Source organism: Melanotaenia boesemani, chromosome 23, assembly GCF_017639745.1.
Source record: "Melanotaenia boesemani isolate fMelBoe1 chromosome 23, fMelBoe1.pri, whole genome shotgun sequence".
Taxonomy (NCBI): domain Eukaryota; kingdom Metazoa; phylum Chordata; class Actinopteri; order Atheriniformes; family Melanotaeniidae; genus Melanotaenia; species Melanotaenia boesemani.
In genome coordinates this window covers 10,380,204-10,398,959 of record NC_055704.1, presented here as the reverse complement: position 1 = coordinate 10,398,959, position 18,756 = coordinate 10,380,204, and the positions used below count along the sequence as shown (strand labels likewise).

Sequence of the window (18,756 nt, the reverse complement as noted above, 5' to 3'; positions counted from 1 at the left end):
GAGGGATTAAAGTTTCCAAAGGGATAATTTTCAACTCAATTCTGCCATCTTTCCAGAATGTAACCGCCTTCAGAGTGTTAACCTCCCCCAACCAGACAATAACTACCATACTAGAAAAAGTGCCCTTTTCTTAACAGAGCAGATCTATTTTTATAGTACATATCAGTTCAGCAAAGTGGAATGTGCAATCAGCAATTTCCACACAGACCAGCATTTACTTTATGAATGTATTTTTATACAATCCTCAAGAGGTTTTTAAAAATGAGGCCAGAGTTTTATACAACCACTTGTTCTGATTGTTCAACACCACCAGCAGTTATTACTGTATTACTGTTCATTTTCTTTTTGATTTGTCCAATAGAGGAGAATCAAAGCACACTTCATCATGTTTTTCTTTCATTGTCAAAGGTTATTTGTTGGCATTTTTGGTTACTACTCCATGGATGTGTGTGTCTGTGTGTGTGTAAATTTTATGGAAGTTATACTATGCAAATTGTTACCTCAATTCGTTTTTTTCCTAGAAAAAATTACCTCAATAAATGAGAATATTTTTTCATTTTTCTATAAAAATGTCAGTGTCTTTTCTTATATCAATCTTATGCTATAATTAAACTATTAGTTACAGATACAAATTAGTTCATTGACCTGTTATGTTAAACTCTCATTTCATGGTGAATATTAGTTTTAAATCTACTAGAGAAAAACTGTATAATTATAATATTATGTATATGTCCTTCCCTTGGTCAGTCATTCAGGGTGGGTCCCATCACTCAGCAGTTGGTTTATTTGTGCTGCTAGACGCTCATGGCATGAAGTTAATGTTTTTAACCAGTAGGTCTGGATCATGTCCGGGCCAGGTGCTGTCCAGTTTCTCATACCTGAGAGTCTTTGTTAGATGACTGCCACCATGATGGTTACTAGACTTTGTTCAGGGAGGGTGCTATGGTCCACTCTTAGTCCTTTTAACCACTGTGCTTCACTGTTATGTGATGCCTCCTCCCATATGTTTTTCCAGTATTGTTCAGATTCCAGCTTTGGTGGGTTGTGTGGTATTACCCTGCCACTGGGAATACACTTCAGCTGGGTTAGTGGAGAACAGGCGGTTTATTTACGTGGCGTCTATTCCTCTTGTGTATCTCTTCAGTCGTGCAGCCAGTGCTTGGGAGTCTTTTTTTTTTTTTTGAGTGACTGGACAGTTATATAATTATATTCTGACCGGTAAATTCAAACTAGCTAGGTAAAGGAAATAGCTAGCTTAATTCTGTTTAGTAGTAGGAGAATCTGCTCATCAATCGAAAAAAAATTAGCTAAGTTTGTTTAATTTTCTTGCTGTGAACAAAAACCCACTAATAAACCCCCCAAAATGTACTTTACTTACGTTTGTACCATGAAACTAACATGTTTAGTTTCCAAAAATATAAACTGTAGAAAATATCTCCGGCTCCAGCTTTTCTGATAAAATACCTAATGTAAAAAGCTGTTTACATTCACTAGTTTCACTGTGTACTTTAGTGGGCAAAAGAAACAGAAATAGTTGATTATTGAGAATAATGCTACGTAATTATTCATTACACCACTTTTACTTATTTATATACTCACCAGCCACTTAATTAGGTCCACCTATTCAGTTGCTTGCTAACAAAAATTGTGAATGTGCAAATGACATGGCTGTAGCTAAATGTATTTAGACATGGTCAAGATGACTTGTTAAAGTTCAACTGAGCAACATGCGTAGCTGGAGATGGAAATGATAGAAAGGCAACAGTAACTTAAACTTGTTACAACCAAAATTATCATCTCTGAATGCACATGTCCAAACTTGAAGCAGACCAGATGCCACTCCTGTCAGCTAAGAACAGGAAACTGAGGCTACAGTTCACACAGACACACCAAAACTAGATAATAGAAGATGGAAAAAATGTTGTCTGGTCTGATGAGTCTCCATTTCAGCTACCTCCAGCAGGATAATGTAGGCTACCATGTCAAAAAAAAAAAAAAACATTTAATTACAGGTAGAACTTGTCAAGAGTGATGTTATTTTAAATGTGCATACCTGTAAATTTCCACATCTGTGTAGGAATTTAAATAAAATCCATCAAGTATAAAAGATAATTGTAGCCCCTGCCTTGGAAATATATTTAAATGTAACTCAGACTGGAAAATTAGGAACTTTTAAAAAAAAAAAAAAAAAAAATCATTCTGGGGCCAGATTCGACCCTCTGGTGGGCCGAATTCGGCCCCCCGGGTCATATGTTTGACAACCCTGACAGTGTCAGGATATTTTATACAATCACAGATATCAGAGGAGACAGCAGACAATGAGCAAAACTTATTTTAATCTGTTTTTTCTTACAAAAACATTTTCAGGGGAGTTCAAAATTAAGCATTTTAAACGGGAACATACAGTGGCAGCAGCCATTTCAGAGATATTATACAAATATCAAAGAAACGAAAACTGGAGGGCCAGAGTGCAGAGTTCCCTCCTGTAGGGACAGAAGCCAGACAGGGAGCTGCAGGTGCACGGTGTCTGTACAAAGATTGCGTTTATTACTACAACGCCCCGAGCTTTTAAGAATTGTCTGTATGCAGAGATTGCTGGCCATGCATCGACTTGACCACTTCTTAAAGCCCTCAGCAAGCCTTAACAAGGAGACTAAAGTACTGGAGGCTCAGAGAGGAGTCAGAGAAACCAAAATGAAGAAGAAATAAAAAGATGTTTCCAACGCTCACCTTTTGTTTGAACACTGGGGTTGCAATGAACTCAGCGGCAGCTTTAATACAATAACTGCTTAACTGTTAATATTGTCTTTTGCTAAATGAGGTCCGCAGGATACTGAAAGAAACTACAAGGTTTCCTCCAACAGTGAAGTGTTGGTTTGTGGCTTGTTTGATTTCTTTAGCTGTGGTTGGTAATGGAAAACTCAGAAGGCCACTCCTCCTTCCTTAACAGCTGCAACTGGTAGATTTTACATAATGAAGGTAACATTTGGCATCCTTCGCAGCTGCGAGTCAACCACGCCCTGTATCTGAAGCTTTTTTTTTTTTTCTTTTCTATTACTGTAACAGGGTCTGAAGGTGCTGTGAGGTGGTGAGAGGAAATTTGGTTAAAAGGTGGGGCAAGGGTGTCAGTAGTCATCTCCCCGGCTCACCACCTCCTTGCAGGTGGGCCTGAGCAGAATGGTGTGCTCAAACTGAGCGGTGTAGCAGCCCTTGGTGTCGCAGAGTGGAGGGTAGGGGTCCACGATGCCCAGGTCGCAAAGGTTCTTCAGGGCCATCAGGTACTTGCTCTCGCCCAGGCGGTCCAGCCAGCGTCGGCAGAACGCCAACGTGCCGAAGTTCTCGTTGATGACATTTAGCAAGTGCTTAGCTCGGGGCAGCCTGGAGAAAAGGTGGGAAGAAAACTTTGTTCAAATATTTACATTTAACACAACCCGTGTCAAATGGGGATTTTTTTTTTGTTTTAATATAATTTCTTTTTAAAACTGATTGAGGTGATCCATGTTTGGTTTTAGCACCATTATACCAACCTAAACTTAACAGTACAGTACTAGGGCTGGGCGATATGAACCAAAACTTATATCTCGATATTTTCACCTGAATCACGATATACGATATATATCTCAATCTATTTTTTTTTGTCAAGTAACCAAAAAGACTGTTCTAATTTACAGCCTTTAGTGCCAAATCTACTTTTATAAAGGATCAGCACCACATGTGCATTAAAACAGCTGACTGAAATTACAGTACCTTTATATTAAATTAAATGCTCCTAAAACAAAATAAATTAAAAATACTTTCAATGACCATAACAAAAATACAGCTGTACAAAATGCAAAAGAAAAGATGCTTTTAACTCAAAACAACCTATCTCGATATAAACGATATTCCTTCCTTCTATATTGCGTCTGATAAAGTCTCGATATATTTGAAAATCTCGATATATTGCCCAGCCCTATACAGTACCATGCAATAGTTTGGGCACCCCTGGTCAAAATCTGTTAGCTAATAGTTCAGCAATTAGAAGATGAATTGACCTCCCAAAAGCATAAAGTTATCAATATTTTAAGCAATATCAGTGTATTATTTTTGTTTTGTTTGCTTTTAGGGTGAAAAAGCAGTCTGCAAAAGTATGGGAACCCCAGGAGATTTGAATGCTTAGATAACTGAGTGAGGTCTCAGACCTTAATTAGCCTGTTAGAGATATGGCTTGTTCACAGTTATTGTTAGGACAATCAAGGTGATGTAATTTTCAAAGCAGGCATGGGTTCCTCTAAGCAGTTGTCTAGCACTATGAAAATGAAGGTAGTTGTGGTCCACAAAAAACGAGAAGGCTACAAGACGACAGCAAAGCGTTTTTAGGAAGCTATTTCCTCAGTTCATCATGCAATTAAGAAATGACAGTTAACAGGAACAGGGGATCTAAAGATGCTAGAAAGACAAACCAAAACCCTTGTCTGACTGCAGAAGTCCTTCAGAAGGATTTAGCAGACTCTGGAGTTGTGGTACACTGCTCTACTGTACAGTGACACCTGCACGATAGAGTGTATATAAATATAGCCTTCATGGAAGACTTAGGAGAAGAAAGTGACTCCCATGTCCTCACCACAAAATTCAGAATCTTAACTTTGAAGTGAACATCTAAATAAGCCTGATGCATTTTAGAAACAAGTCCTGTGGACTGATGAGGTTGAAGACCTCTTTGGTTCCAATGAGCAAGGGTTCATTGGAGTAAAAAAAGGGCCAAAAATTTATGAAAGCAACACCTGTCCAAATGTAAAGCAGAGGGGTGGGGCAATCATGCTTTGGGGTTGTGTTGCCGACAATGCTACAGGGAGCATTCCATAGGTAGAGGAAATAATGGACTCAAGAAAATTCCAGCAAACTGGATGTTAACATAAAACCATCTGTAAAGTATCTGAAGATGAGAAGAGGATGTCTTCTTCAAATGAACAATTATCGTAAACACACCTCAAAATCCACAATGTACTACCTCAAGAGGCAAAAGCTGAATGTTTTACTGTGGCCCTCAGTCTCCTGACCTAAACATCTGAGGATAGACCTCATAAAAGCAGCGTGTGCAAGATGACCGAGAAATCTCAGAGAGCCGGAAGACTTTTCAAAGCATGAAGGGGTAAAAATCGCTCAAACAAAAATAGAAAGAATCTTGGCTGGCTACAAAAAGCACCTACAAGTCCTGATACTTTCCAAAAGGAGTGGTACAAGGTATGCATGCTTCAGGACTTATTCCTTTTCTGTTTTATCAAAGATATAAAAGACAAAAACAACAACTGGATTTAGCTCGACATATAAAGGGAATGTGTTATCTTAACTTCTTGCCTTCTGGAGGTCATTTAATCTTCTACTTTCTGAACAGGAACAGAAATTTTGAGCAAGAGTGCCCAAACTTTTGCATGCCTCTGTAATTTGCATGGAGAAGCCACAATATGGCCTTGTGAGTGATCTTCATGCTGTGTTCATGATTCAGTCTGACACTCACCTGATGGGGACGTGGCCAACATCAAAGTTTTTCATATAGTGAGAGCACTCCATGTCATCGTGGACAACGCCTTTACCCGTGCTGCCGAATGTCTCGATGGCGTACACCTCTCCCTCCTGTAGAGAGAAAACAGCGTCCACAGAGATGATGATGATCTGTCCAGTAAATAAATAAACTGAGACAAACTGAAAGGAAACCTTTATGGACTTACCTCCATTCTAGTTGCTTCCCCTCCTTTAACAATGGGCACCGTCTTTCCAGCGTGTATCCTGTATTGACCGATTGAATGACCGTTCAGGTTTCTGATTGGCTTCACTGGAACAAACATCACAAATGAAACATTTTATTAAGTGGACATTTTAACAATCAGGCAACTGGAAAACCTGATGAAAGCAACAACTGTTTTCAGAGGCAACCAGGACGAGTTGTATGTAAAAATGTCCACATCAGAGACTGGACTTAGTGGAGAGCTGACTCATCCTACTCCTTTGCTCAAAGTGCCAGTAATGTGTGATGAGTCTGTACAAAAGGTCCTATAAGTTGCATTATTGTTAATTTCAGTTATCTATTGTAAATAGTCGGGGCAGCATTTTGTCCCTGTGGGGACACCGTAACTGCGCTATGATGTCATCGCTAATGCTCGCCACAGAGCGCAAAATAACGTAGTATAGTAGCGAAACGGCTGTAAAGAGTTGGCCCCAAACTATTATCAGCCCAAAGAACTGTTTCCGTCATCTGTGTGCGTTAATGACAAGTAAGGCTGCTGTTTCGTGTGTTAGTTTCTGATGGGAATGTTTGTCTTTGTTGTAACTACTAATTCTGAGTGTGGTTAATGTTAGCAGCTAAGTGCTACTCATGCTAGCCAACAGGCATGTGAAGTTTGGCCCGTTCCGGCCTCTATACGTTTACTTTACACTCAGGGTGGGCACAGTCCTCCGCACCCCCAGTTATCTTCCTAACAGAGCCCGTGTCAATATGGCAGGTAACTGTGGGGAGAATACTTTCTATTTAAATATATTAAGACAGAAAAAAAACTTTATTCTGAGCATTCAAACTCAAATGAGGGATTTTAAAAACTTACGTGGCTTTCTAACAGGATGTGCCTAAAGAACTGGAAGAACAATGAGTATCAAAGGGTACCTGCTACTGGTCATTACCATAGAGTAATACTGATTTTCAGTTACCAACCTTACTGTTTTTACTGCTAGGCTGGGAATCTTTACACTGAAAGCAATTAAATACTACATAATTTTTTGTACTTCTGACTCTTTTTGATGACACTGACATCCACTATGCACATTCGTAGCTGCCCTCTCCCTGTAGCGTCCCGAGGTTGAGAAACCACCATGTTACATCTTTATTTTCCATCGTGTAACGGCTGTGTTTTGCTTCGTGGCACTGCGTCACATGCTCGAAATTGAATTTTAAAAACACACTGACTGTTCTGAACTTGCACCAAGATCAATGCAGCAAACAAACTTTAAGGCCCAGACAGTTATGGAGCCTTTTGTCCATCTTCTGCATCATTTTCATGCATAATTTGGTCTGTTTTCATGACCCTTGTGAATGCCCCTGACGGAGCAAATGGAATCAGAAACTGTGGGGGGCAGTATTGAGGAGTGGTGGATGTGCTACCCGCAAATGTATTTAATAGCCACACAGACCACCACCATCTACTGCACTGCCTCCTGCTATTTCTCTTAATGAGAACGTACATTATCATGATCTCTATTGCCACCATGTTTGTTATTGTCGGAACATGGGGGTGAACTCTGAACTACCATCTGGTGGATGCCTAACAAACATACCAACGTAAAGGATGCATGAAAATTTTAGGGCTGTGATGTTTAAAACAGACATACCTATTAATGTACTTAAAGAGAGCATAAATGGGGCTTAAGAAGACATTATCGGAGGACGTGAGGAAAACAAAAAGAGAAGGGGACAGAACAAAAGATAAGACGAATCTCAACATTAGACTGACTTTTACTGGCTGGAGAGAGCTCAGAGTAGAGACCGGATTTAAGGCGGATGCTGAAATAGCTTTTGTTGTGGAGCTAAAACTGGTGAAAATCTGCTGACGTTATTAGTGTGGCTTTAAATCCAAACATCAACCTATCTGAAAGATATTATTGCTCATCTACAGAGCAGGTCTTGTTTTTCAAGACTTTGTTGGACAAAAGTTGGTGGTAGAGCCTTTAGTTTTCAGGCTTCTTTCCTGTTGTTAGGAGCTCCCTGATTGGGTTTAAGAGCTCACATTATTTTGTTTTAACTTGTTAAAGTTTTTAGCTGTTTTTATGTGTGCTATCATTTATATTTGTGATCATCTTATATTAACGTGTTTAGACTTGTATTGCTCTGTAAAAGACTTTGAGTTGCACAGCAGCTTGAAAAGTGCTGCAGAAATAAAGTTACTGGTATTAATGAGCTGATATTAGATGAACTCGTCTAGCTTTTAAGTAAAATGTTTTTCTCAATTAGTTTCGGTTTCAAGCAATTACTAAAAATGAGGTCAACAAGATAAAGAAATTAATATGCTGCATTTCATTCTGTGACAACTTTTTGTTTTGTATTATAAATCCAGCAAATGCCTTCAGCTTTCCTTATAATCCCAAACTCAATCCCTGCTAGTCTGTGACCAAACAACAACAAAAAACATTTCAGTTTTTAAATAAGAGAAAAATTGTTTGTAAAATCAGTGATTGTGTTAAGTGTATTAAAAATCATGACTCTGCAGTCTACATGTCCAACTCTGGTCACAGTTTCATGCAGTGTTTTCACATTTGCAGATACCTTGGTATGTTTTGCCATCAAGCTCGACCTCGTAGGACTCCATCACCTCCTGAATTGCCTCTCCGACATCACACAGACGCACATCAATGCCAGCGTTCTGCAAAAAACCAACAAGAAGAGCGTCAGCTTCAGGCTCAGTACAAAGCAGACAGGTGAGGTGTGGTTGTGTGTTGGTGTCTTACTTTTATTCCAGTATTGGTGGCATCTCTCACAGCCTCCAGCAGCTTGTCATACTTGGGGTTAAATGTGACAGTGAAGGCACAGTCAATGATTCGCCCTACAAACAGACATCAAGACCAAAGAGAACTTCCTTTAGGATCTGTTCTTGATCTATTATAAGATTTTTGTTCAGTGGAAACACTGGGAAAAATGTCCCCACTCTGAGCAGAAACACGTAGGATCAGCTTACGCTTAGAGCTCTTCATTTAATTACGGTTTGCTGACAGGAGCAGCTGCTCTAACTGTCCATCACAGATGCTGAGTGGGACTTAAATGCTTGACTTTCCAACACCAGCACAGAATGTAGCCTAAGCAGAAATAAATTCACGTGGTACCGTTGATGTGTGTGCCAAAATCGATCTTGCAGACGTCGTCGTACTGCAGGACGGTGGTGTCTCCGGCGTTGGGAGTGTAGTGGGCAGCACAATGGTTCAGGGAGCAGCCAGTGGGGAAGGCCAGGCCAGCATTTAGCCCATTCTCCTTTATCAGCTTACGGGAACAATCCTCCAAACGCTCACTTGGAAAGGGAGCAGAGAAACAAAATAAGAAGATTTTACAGGTTACAGGTCACATTTAAAGTGGGAAAAGATTTCAAATTATTTATTGCCGTCTCTCTTTATTTTACTTTTTTACACTTTAACACTTCCAAGCCATTTTTTTTTTCACTTTTTGGTCTACCTGCCCTTTTCTTTTTTTAAATGTAAAAATACATGTAAAAACCTCAACCTTTTAAAGCACAGTAAACATTCAGACATTTTTTCAGGACAGCTTCAGTTGTCAGATTATAAGTACTAAAATGATTTAAATGAATGTATAAACATAGATCACCTTAAAAGCCAATTAAAAATACAAAACAGAATTTATTACTAATTGTAGAAATAACAGATCAACAGTGAGCAAGAAATTCCTCATCTGAATATCACTCAAGTCTTGGCTTTAATATTTTAAAATATTGCCATTGAAACAAACAGTTACAGACATACATACAATTACATATTTACGCTTTTCCATCCAGGCAGTTAGCCATTTAGTTATTTATGCTACTACTATCTTCACATAACCAACTCAGCTCATTTTTGGTGCCACCATTCGTCAAAAACATTTTATCTTTATTCCACTTTGACAGAAAGTGGTTTAATCATGATTTCTGGGTCAAAATAGAGGTCTCTGAGCAACTTAGTAGTGATAGAAATCTATTTTTAAGTTACAAAATGTTATAAATTATAAATAATGGTGTTATCATGGATCACTCATTGTGGAATTACTATATAGAGCAGGGGTGCTGTCTTGTAGGATTTCAATGTGTCCCTGCTTCAACACACCTGACCCAAATTAAATGGATCAAACAGCAAATGAAGTTCTGCACAATGACTCAATAATTTCAGTCAGGTGTGTTGAAGCAGGGAAACAATGAAAACCTGCAGGATTGTGGCCCTTGAGGACACCCCTTACATCTCTAAATAAAGACTACATTTTGTGGCTGGATTGTGAACCTCCTGGAGGGGGTATAAATGCATGGAAAACTTCAGTAGATCGCTAAAAGGGTAAGAAATCTATCATAATTTATATATATTTTTTCATTCAATTATTTTATATTAAAATATTATCTTATTTAGGTTTAATTTTGCACCAGAATTACAACAGAAGAAGAACAGAAGTAACCCAAGGTCCCCTTTCCTCTAGAACAGGTTTTATATTTTGTTCTTTTATTGTAAACCTAAACAGCCTGGTTTTTATTTATTTTATTCTCATGTTTTCATGTAATTATGTCATGTCTGTACATGCTGTGCTGCATGCACACAGGTGAGCTACACTCCCGTCAACAGAGAGAGAGAGAGAGAGAGCGCACATTGGAAATTGTCGCATCAACAACCTGGACAACAAGACAAAATATCTGGTTTAAGATCAGCTCTTATTTAATGATAAGCGTGGAGGAGTTTTTACCTGCTCAAGTGTACTGAGAACTTCATGCCCATCATCACTATTGCATTTCTGAGGTGTATTACTCATAGCTAGCTAGCTGCACACACTCTTTCCTGTCTCTCCTGAAACAACGTGCATGTGTACAGGAGAGTTTTCTGGATGGGCGGAGGAGTAAGATATGTCTGCTGTCACAGAAAAGCTAAACTATGAAGAAAATCACATGAAGACGCTTTAAACGCTGCTGTGTCAGTTTGTACTCGATGTTTGACATATAGACGTTTCATATATATTGCACGCAAAACTTCTCGTGATACATCGAGTGTATTCGATATATCGCCCAGCCCTACTGACAATCTTACCTAGCAGGCCGATAAATAGATTTTATCTTATAATTTGAATTAGTCATTTATGAAACTTTGCTTTTTATTAAAAGAAAATGTTTTCCCTTTAAGATGCATTGCCAATGCTCTTCTTGGGTTTCTGCAGTTCAGCCCTCTTTTCCACAGAGACAAACAGCTACATGACAGCTAGCAAGGAAGAACTTGCTCCCAAAAAACACACCGTATCATCGGTTATTTGGAACTGATTTGGTTTTGCAGCCTCCTGCTTGGAGCAAGTAATGACATGTTGCTAAATTAGCTTAAAGGCTGTTGTTATCAAAAGTGGTAGCACAACCAATCTGTCTGAACACTGCAAACAGAGGCAGGCAGCAGAGACAGAAGAAATACTGCTCTCTATGAGATGCATAACACAAACTCCTGCAAAGAGAGAACCCATGTTTCCAGAGGGAATCCTATGAGATAAGATAGCAGCCCAATGAGAAGCAGTCACGTTGCACATCACTAAAGACACAATGTTCAATTCAAATGATAAAAAAGAAGGGGAAGGGGGATTGGAAGTTAACCAGTGTAATGTGAAGCATGTTTTAAGATATCTTCTGAAAAATGAGAAACTAACTTCCTTGTAGTTGGGACATTTTGTGGCAATGTTCATTGTTGTTTATGACAGGGCCTGCCTATGTTTAGCTGCACTTTAGATTGAGGTACACTCACAGAAGGGATGATTGAAATAAAAGCGAAACATGTCCCTAGTCATTTATGGTCATCACTAGTTTGTTTTTAGCAACATAAAAAAGAAGAAACTGCTTCACTTCACAGATAGAATCTTCCAGCCTGTGAAACACTGCAGACAAACATGTGAAGTGGGTTGTAGTGATAAAAGCATCCTCACCAGATTTCAATCATGGTCAAGCCGGGTTTCAGGAAGCTGCGGACGTGCTGGCGGACCTGCCTGTGGGCCTCAGCTGCCTGCCTGAAGTCATTCCACATCTCCTCGTTAGCTTTATCCAGCACCCGCTTCTCCTCGTTGGTCATACGCCACACCGCACTGCGACTGTGGAACCAAAAAGCAGATTTTCATTGAGCGAGTTAAGGTGTGAGTGTTGCATTACTGGAGCTTAAGTGTTGTTTTTTCTAATAACTTAATAGTTAATGATGGAAGCAAATATGTTGAGGCCTCAGGCTGCAACACAACAACAATGTCTGACCCACTATAACCTGAGTCAGGGACAATGAGCTCATATGCACAGCGACACAGAAACAGCTGTTAGATTACCTTTAAATTCTTCCCTCAGAAAGTTTTCGATGGTTTCCCATTCAAATTAGGATTCAATTACAAATAAATAATACAAACACAGCCACTTAAATAATGAAAAATACATAGACCAACAACCATCTGATGACCTAATATGGGCTTGATCAAATGCTTGCCATAAATATTAATTATTCATGGATCAGATATCAGAGTGAATTCCCCGATTCACCTCACAAATCCACAGAGGGACCTTTCATGGAGCCATTTTTCCTGTTCAGACACAGTGTTACCTCCCCCTGCAACTGCAACCCAAATAGCTGCCTTTGCCAATGTAGCCTGTCACTAATTTGAATATACTTTAGTCTGGAAGTATCAAAAAGATGGCAATTTGTAATGTGTGTACAGCTAATGTTTCCAGGTTTCCAGGGTAAAACGTTGCTCAGCTAAGAAGGGAAGAGAAAATAGTGCAGCAGACACTTGCTGAAGCGTTGTGGGGCAGCGGTAAATTTCCAGCAGACAACATGAAACCTGAAGGGATTATCCAACAAAAAAGTTGCTCCAATTCATCATTCTGGTCAATCAGCTTCTATCAGTCAAAGATAGTTCTAGAAAAGTCTGCCAGCTTAATCCTATAATCCTGCGTGACAATGCAGCTCACATGAAGGTGAAGGAAGACGTGGGAATCTCCAGCTTGGGTTGTTTTACTCATATGCTGCAGCTTGTTGAGCGTGATGGGCTTCTTTCATAGCGCAGCGTTAGCAACGTTTTCACTAACACACGTAAGCCTGTGGAGCATTTTAAACACTTGTACCTAGCACTAGAAATGTTTGTAGGATCTTCAAACTGAACTCCAAGTTCTTGCTAATCGGCTCCATGAATGCTTTCCGGCCAGACTGAACAGCAGCTTCTATGATCAGAAGTCCTCTTCAGCAGAAACGAGTCCTCTGAGCTGATCTCATCTGAGAATCTGTCTGCAGCGTTGTCAGACTATCTAGTGTTCCCAGATTATTCCCTTTCAACACATTCTCCTGGGCCTGAAATATTAAAAAAGTAGTTATATGTTTGTATTAAAAGACGCTCTTCACAACTTTTGCAGATCTTCTCACGCACACCCTATTGACATCCATCTTGCATCTAACCTGTACAGTGAGATCTCTCCTGCCAGTGAAAGACTTGTCTTATATCTCTTACTCTGTCCCTCTCTTCCTCCAATAATGTCTTCTTGTGTTTCCACCTCGGGACACTGCTGAGCTGCACGCAAGGTTTTAAGATCGGAAAGTTACGTAGTGTGTTTTTAAGATTATAAAGCAACTACAGATATTGTCTTTGATTTACTTTGGAAAGTTTGCTCTTATAAATCCTTTTGGAAAACATTTAAATTGGATTGTGGTGATGTGTGGTTTACTACCGCCAAATCAAACCTTACGCAATAACAACAAAACCATAATCACAATAATGTCACGTAAACTGATTTGGTATGGGAAAATACTGGTTTCGGCAGATATTGGATTGGAACCCCACCCAAAAAAATAAGCAGATTAATGCACCTCTAATAGATTTTGTTGTCTATTTCAGCCACGATAATACAATTCTGATGAAAAAGAAAAGTCTAAGTACATCCTTTAGCTTGTGTAATAAATTGTTTTACTGAGAAAGGAGCAAGAAGGAGCTACAATATACTCTAAAAACCAAAACTCACAGAGCAGTCAAAATAATAGTAAAGGTGCATTTGCTCTGCTTACCCATCCTGAACGGTGGGATATTCACACTCCTGTCCAATGGGGAACGTTCCATTTGTGTATAAGTCACAGATGGGCACAGATGGGGGATCAGTTTGAGTTTTGGCTAAAAGTCAAACACACACAAACAAAAAAGCCAATCAAGCTCATTAATAAGTTGACCTGGAATGATGCAGAAATCTGCTTTGAAAGATTTTTTTCTTCAAAACAAAGAACATTATCAGCTTACGTCCTTTCTTCTTCTTTTTCTTCTTCTTCTTTTTGCCCGCTGCGTTTTCTCCATCATCTCCATCTGTGTGAGTAAAGGCATGGTTGTTAAACCAGCCATCCACGTGTGATTAATACACAGTCATGGCAACTGCTGATAAATTTTTTATGAAAATATTAGATGCTGTGATTACCTTCCTCACCATCCTCCTCCTTCTCTTTGTCCTCGATGGCCTGCTTCTCCAGCTGTTTGGTCACTTCGGCCACTCCATCCACCTCCGACTCAACAGCTGAAGCAGGAAACAGGTTTTTATCATTTAGATGTCTAATCAGAAAACTAGCTTTATTCTTCAGGTCTAATAATAATAATGATAAAAATAAAATTTAAGAAAAAAAAGCTTACTAAAAAATTATACAATCATGGTAAACAAAAAACGATGCCTTTAAATGCAACCAATCATCTATTACAAGATGTTAAAAGATAAAATTAATAAACCATAACTGAAGCAGCACTGGACTGCTTTACAAGCCGGTAAGGGGAAGATTGTGAATAATGGCAGAATAACTATAAATATACTGCATATCTAAAACACGTGAAACAAAAGAGAAATAAAATAGGCTATATAAAAGTTTTAAACAACAGTTTTGAAGTGAACGGTAAATGGTCTGTATGGCGGTTTTACTTTAAGCACTTTAAATTATGCATCATATTCACACACTGGCAGAAGCTGCCATTCAAAGTGCTAACCACGACCCATCAGGAGCAATTTGGGGTTTAGTGTCTTGCTCAGGGACACCTCGACATGAGCTCGACAGGCCGAGGAACCGGCAACCCTCAGGCAACAAGACGACCACTCTACCCACTGAGCCACGCCGGCCCCACAATGAAAAAAATAATCCCTCGAGAAATAATAAATAATAAATTATTAAAGTTTTGTAAACTGTTATAACTCTGGCTATTTTAAATGTAAATAATAATTTCTTTAAAACGATATGCAGATTAATTAATGGGAAAAAAAGGGCCATTTTATAGATAAAATACAAATGTCAATAGTTAATGAGTCCAGCATAGGGAGCTCCTACTTTCTCCAAATATTTGTAACACATGTGGTTACTTGAGAAAAATAAATATACACGTTGATTCCAGTTACTGAACAATTGAATCAAAGAAATTAAACTATTGCTCCTGTTTTCTTTATGATTATGCTGTGCAAAAGACTTTTCTAATCCCCCATCGCCTGCCTTTACTTGTAATTATAGAAAAAAATACAAAAAGACTGGAATACTGGGGCAAGACACTTAACCCAGCTTGCCTCCACTGTCAGCATCACTGTTGTAGGAATGTGTATGAATGTTCGGTGGTGGTTGGAGAGGCTGTTGGCACAGATTTGCCAATACGTTTCCGTTAGTCTTCCCCAGAAGCTGTGGCTACGCATGTAGCTTACCATCACCTAGTATGAATGTGGGGTGTATGAATAATGGTTTTACTGTAAAGCACTTGGAGTGCCTTGAAAAAAGACTGCTATATAAATATAATACATTATTATAAAGAAAAAAATTCAAACCTCTAAAAAAAATTCTAAAAATAAAATTCTAAAAGTCTGCAAGCGGTTTGTCACAAATTTTCAACAAGAGGTTAAGCTGAGACCATTTTCAGCCATGATTGTACAGTTTAAGAAAGACTTTACAATGCAACAGTTGCTGAAGATGTGACATGAAGCATAAATAAATAAATAAATAAATAAATAAAGTGTCTGCCACAAATTTAAAATCCTTGAATTACGTTGCATGGTTCTCATGTTAAAAGGGAAACAAAACCAGAAACTAGGGGCCATCGCAGAGGTGATATCAACACACATCCTTGGTGATCCAACAATGGGCCAATTACAGCACTCAGGATGCATGGTTGATTTTGTGAACGTCTTTCAAGGGTAAACCAAAAATTAACTTACTTAATTTTTTATTTTGGATTAGTTTGGTGTACCTGAAAATACAAGAAAGTTTAGACCTGGTCTGCCTTGTTAGGCATTTATATGTATTTATATAGTGCTTTACTATACCTGGAATAATACCCAAAGCGCTTTACATTGTACATCACATTCAAACATACATTCACGCACTGATAGCGGAAGCTGCCATGCAAGGTGCTCAACCATGACCCATAAGGAGCAATTAGGGGTCTGTATCTAGCCCAAGGACACCTCGACATGGCCGAGGATCGAACCGACAAGACGACTGCTCTACCTTTCTGAGCCACACCACCCCATTGTTTATAGACTAGGCACAGGAAAGATGTTCTTCTTCTTTTTGACAAAAAAAAGATCAGAGTTATTGCCTCCAGCAACATATTTTCTTTTTACATATAGAAAATATGCCTAAGTTTATTGGACGAGGTGGATGGGAAAAGGGAGATCCTGTGAAAACTCTTCACTGGAGACACACGAGCACAGAGATGTATTTAAGCCAGTTCATTGGTGATCAGATCACTCCAGAAACATGATAGTTTCAGGTTTGAATGAATCCTAATTTAATGTTGCCTCAGAACAACACAGCATTTTGAATCTGAATGAAGTTAAATAATTCTTTGGATACAGATCAAGAAACTGTCAGCTTTGATTTTTGCAGAGGAAAACCAAAGGCACACTGAGGATCTGCTGATGTGAGGTAACCTTATAATTACTACTTGTACAAAGCAGCAAGTCTGATGACTAAAAATTACAGAAGTACTGAGGAGTTACATCTGAAAACATCAGCACAAACATAAACAAGACCCTTTAATATACCTCAGTAACTCCTAAAGAAAGAAAATAAATAATAGGTGAATAAGACAAACATAAAGAAAATATATGGAATATTTTCAGAGTATGTATATGGGAGAATACAGATCTAATGATTTTAATGTTTTGTCAACTATGTTAACATAATACAATGCAGTACCACCCACTGCAACCTCAGCAATAATATATGATTAACACCTTCATGGCAAGTTTTATATATATATATATATATATGTATAAACAAACATTACTTTATATGATCTTTGAGTCCCTGCCCTTAAATATGTCAATTAAGATTAAAGAAATATTTCCAAATTTTAAATAATTTAATGGCAACTGGTTCAACGTGAGGGAGTAGCTGATTGTTAAAGAAATTATTCTTTGAATGGTTCCTTACATAATTCTGGCAAATGGAGACTTACGAAACAGGGAAAACTTGGCTGGGCTCTGCGCAGTAAGCAAAGGAAACAGCCATCAAAAGAATGCAGCGGGGTACTGTAAACCCTATAAATGAGCACTAATATGATTTTACTATAGTCGCATTTCATGTCACTGATTCTGAATAAGGTTCTGGCCAAAACCCGGTGTGCTCCATGAGGCCCAACACGCGCCACATTGACCCAAGCTCCGAATCCGCATGGCTAATGAGGAGAAGCGGAAAGTTAAAGCTGTTCAACACCGCAACTTCCGGTTACACTGTCAAAATAAATCCCTCGCAGCGTACAACAGAGATTAAAGCTGATACCAATATTCAATACTTCATATCAGCTAATCGCTTTAGAGTGATGTCAATTTTGCTTTTTCTCCCTAGACACACTAATAAACCATGGTCTCTCTGATAGATATCTGACAGGAAATAACTATAATAATAACTATAATAATAATAATAATAACTATAATAATAATAATAATAATAATGATGATGAAAGAAGCCTATATAAATAAATAAATAAAGGGGGTCTACTGATATGAAAGTCACCATGCCTCTTTCCCCGGTTTTGACGAAGGTAACTCTGGCTACCTTGACGCAGCTCCAAAAAGGCAACATTAGCTCTGTAAGACTGTTAGCTTTAAAGTGGTCAGGACAACCAAACCTGTCGATGCAGCTTTGCTCTTCTTCTTCTTTTTCTTCTTCTTCTTTGTCGTCTCCTCCACAGGGTCGGCTCCTTGTCTATCTTCGGCTTCCCCGTTCAGCTCCCGGTCCTTTACTGGTTTCTGGTCTACTACTTGCTCCGCTACGACGTCCGCCATGATCGCAGGCGCTGCTGGAAAAGGAAGCGCGATGAATTGTGGGACTTGCTGTGTGTAATGTTCCATTCATGGATACTCGGTATTGCTGTAGTTGCTGTTTTGGTTATGATTGTTGCTGTAATTTGCAATTTACCAGCAACGATAAAGTGACATAAAACCTTTTAAAACTGTTTTACCTCGAGGTCTTGTAAATGTACGATTTCGTCATCACATAAAAATCTCGCAGAGGTTTTGCTGCCATTTCAGTTACTGGGTGTAATTGCTTTGATGAGTTTATTTAAAAACCAAAAGGTATGTTTTTGTTTATGTATTTATAAGGTCTGCATTTTTATATCACACCATCCATCATATCATATTGCACAATTGCAGTCATTTGATTAAATCCATGGCTTGGTTTTTAAACATACCTTTAAATATCTGAGCTTCATAGGAGCATTTGAACGTCACACATAGAAAACATGCCGAATCAGCTGAAGAGTAACCGAGCAGGAGCCTAAATAGGAAATACCTGCAGTCAGCTATTAATAAATGGATAACAAATATACTGTACAAGGAAAATTTATATTTAATAAAGTAATAATGTGAGCTCGTCTGAATCAAATCCCATGTATTAATATATTAAATAAGTAATCGATATTTGTTTCTAAACTTTTTAAATTAAAATAACAAAAATGACACGATTTGTTTTACAGGTATAACAAAAACGTATTTTAAACGTTTTTGTTTTCTACTGAAAATAATAAAAACGACCAGATGC

At 38.6% G+C, this 18,756-nt stretch overlaps 1 protein-coding gene across 1 annotated transcript; it reads right to left on the bottom strand.

Annotated features, from left to right (window-relative positions):
* Positions 1 to 3,003: 3,003 nt before the first annotated feature.
* On the bottom strand, positions 3,004 to 18,032 carry metap2a (methionyl aminopeptidase 2a). Its single transcript, XM_041977424.1, has 11 exons — positions 17,843 to 18,032; positions 14,166 to 14,261; positions 13,994 to 14,056; positions 13,768 to 13,870; positions 11,663 to 11,824; positions 8,845 to 9,026; positions 8,473 to 8,567; positions 8,291 to 8,387; positions 5,709 to 5,812; positions 5,498 to 5,613; positions 3,004 to 3,378 (listed from the first exon to the last, which is right to left on the bottom strand). Exons 1-11 carry the CDS (start codon positions 17,997 to 17,999, stop codon positions 3,126 to 3,128), a joined length of 1,428 nt encoding a protein of 475 aa, XP_041833358.1. The 5' UTR covers positions 18,000 to 18,032; the 3' UTR covers positions 3,004 to 3,125.
* Positions 18,033 to 18,756: the final 724 nt, after the last annotated feature.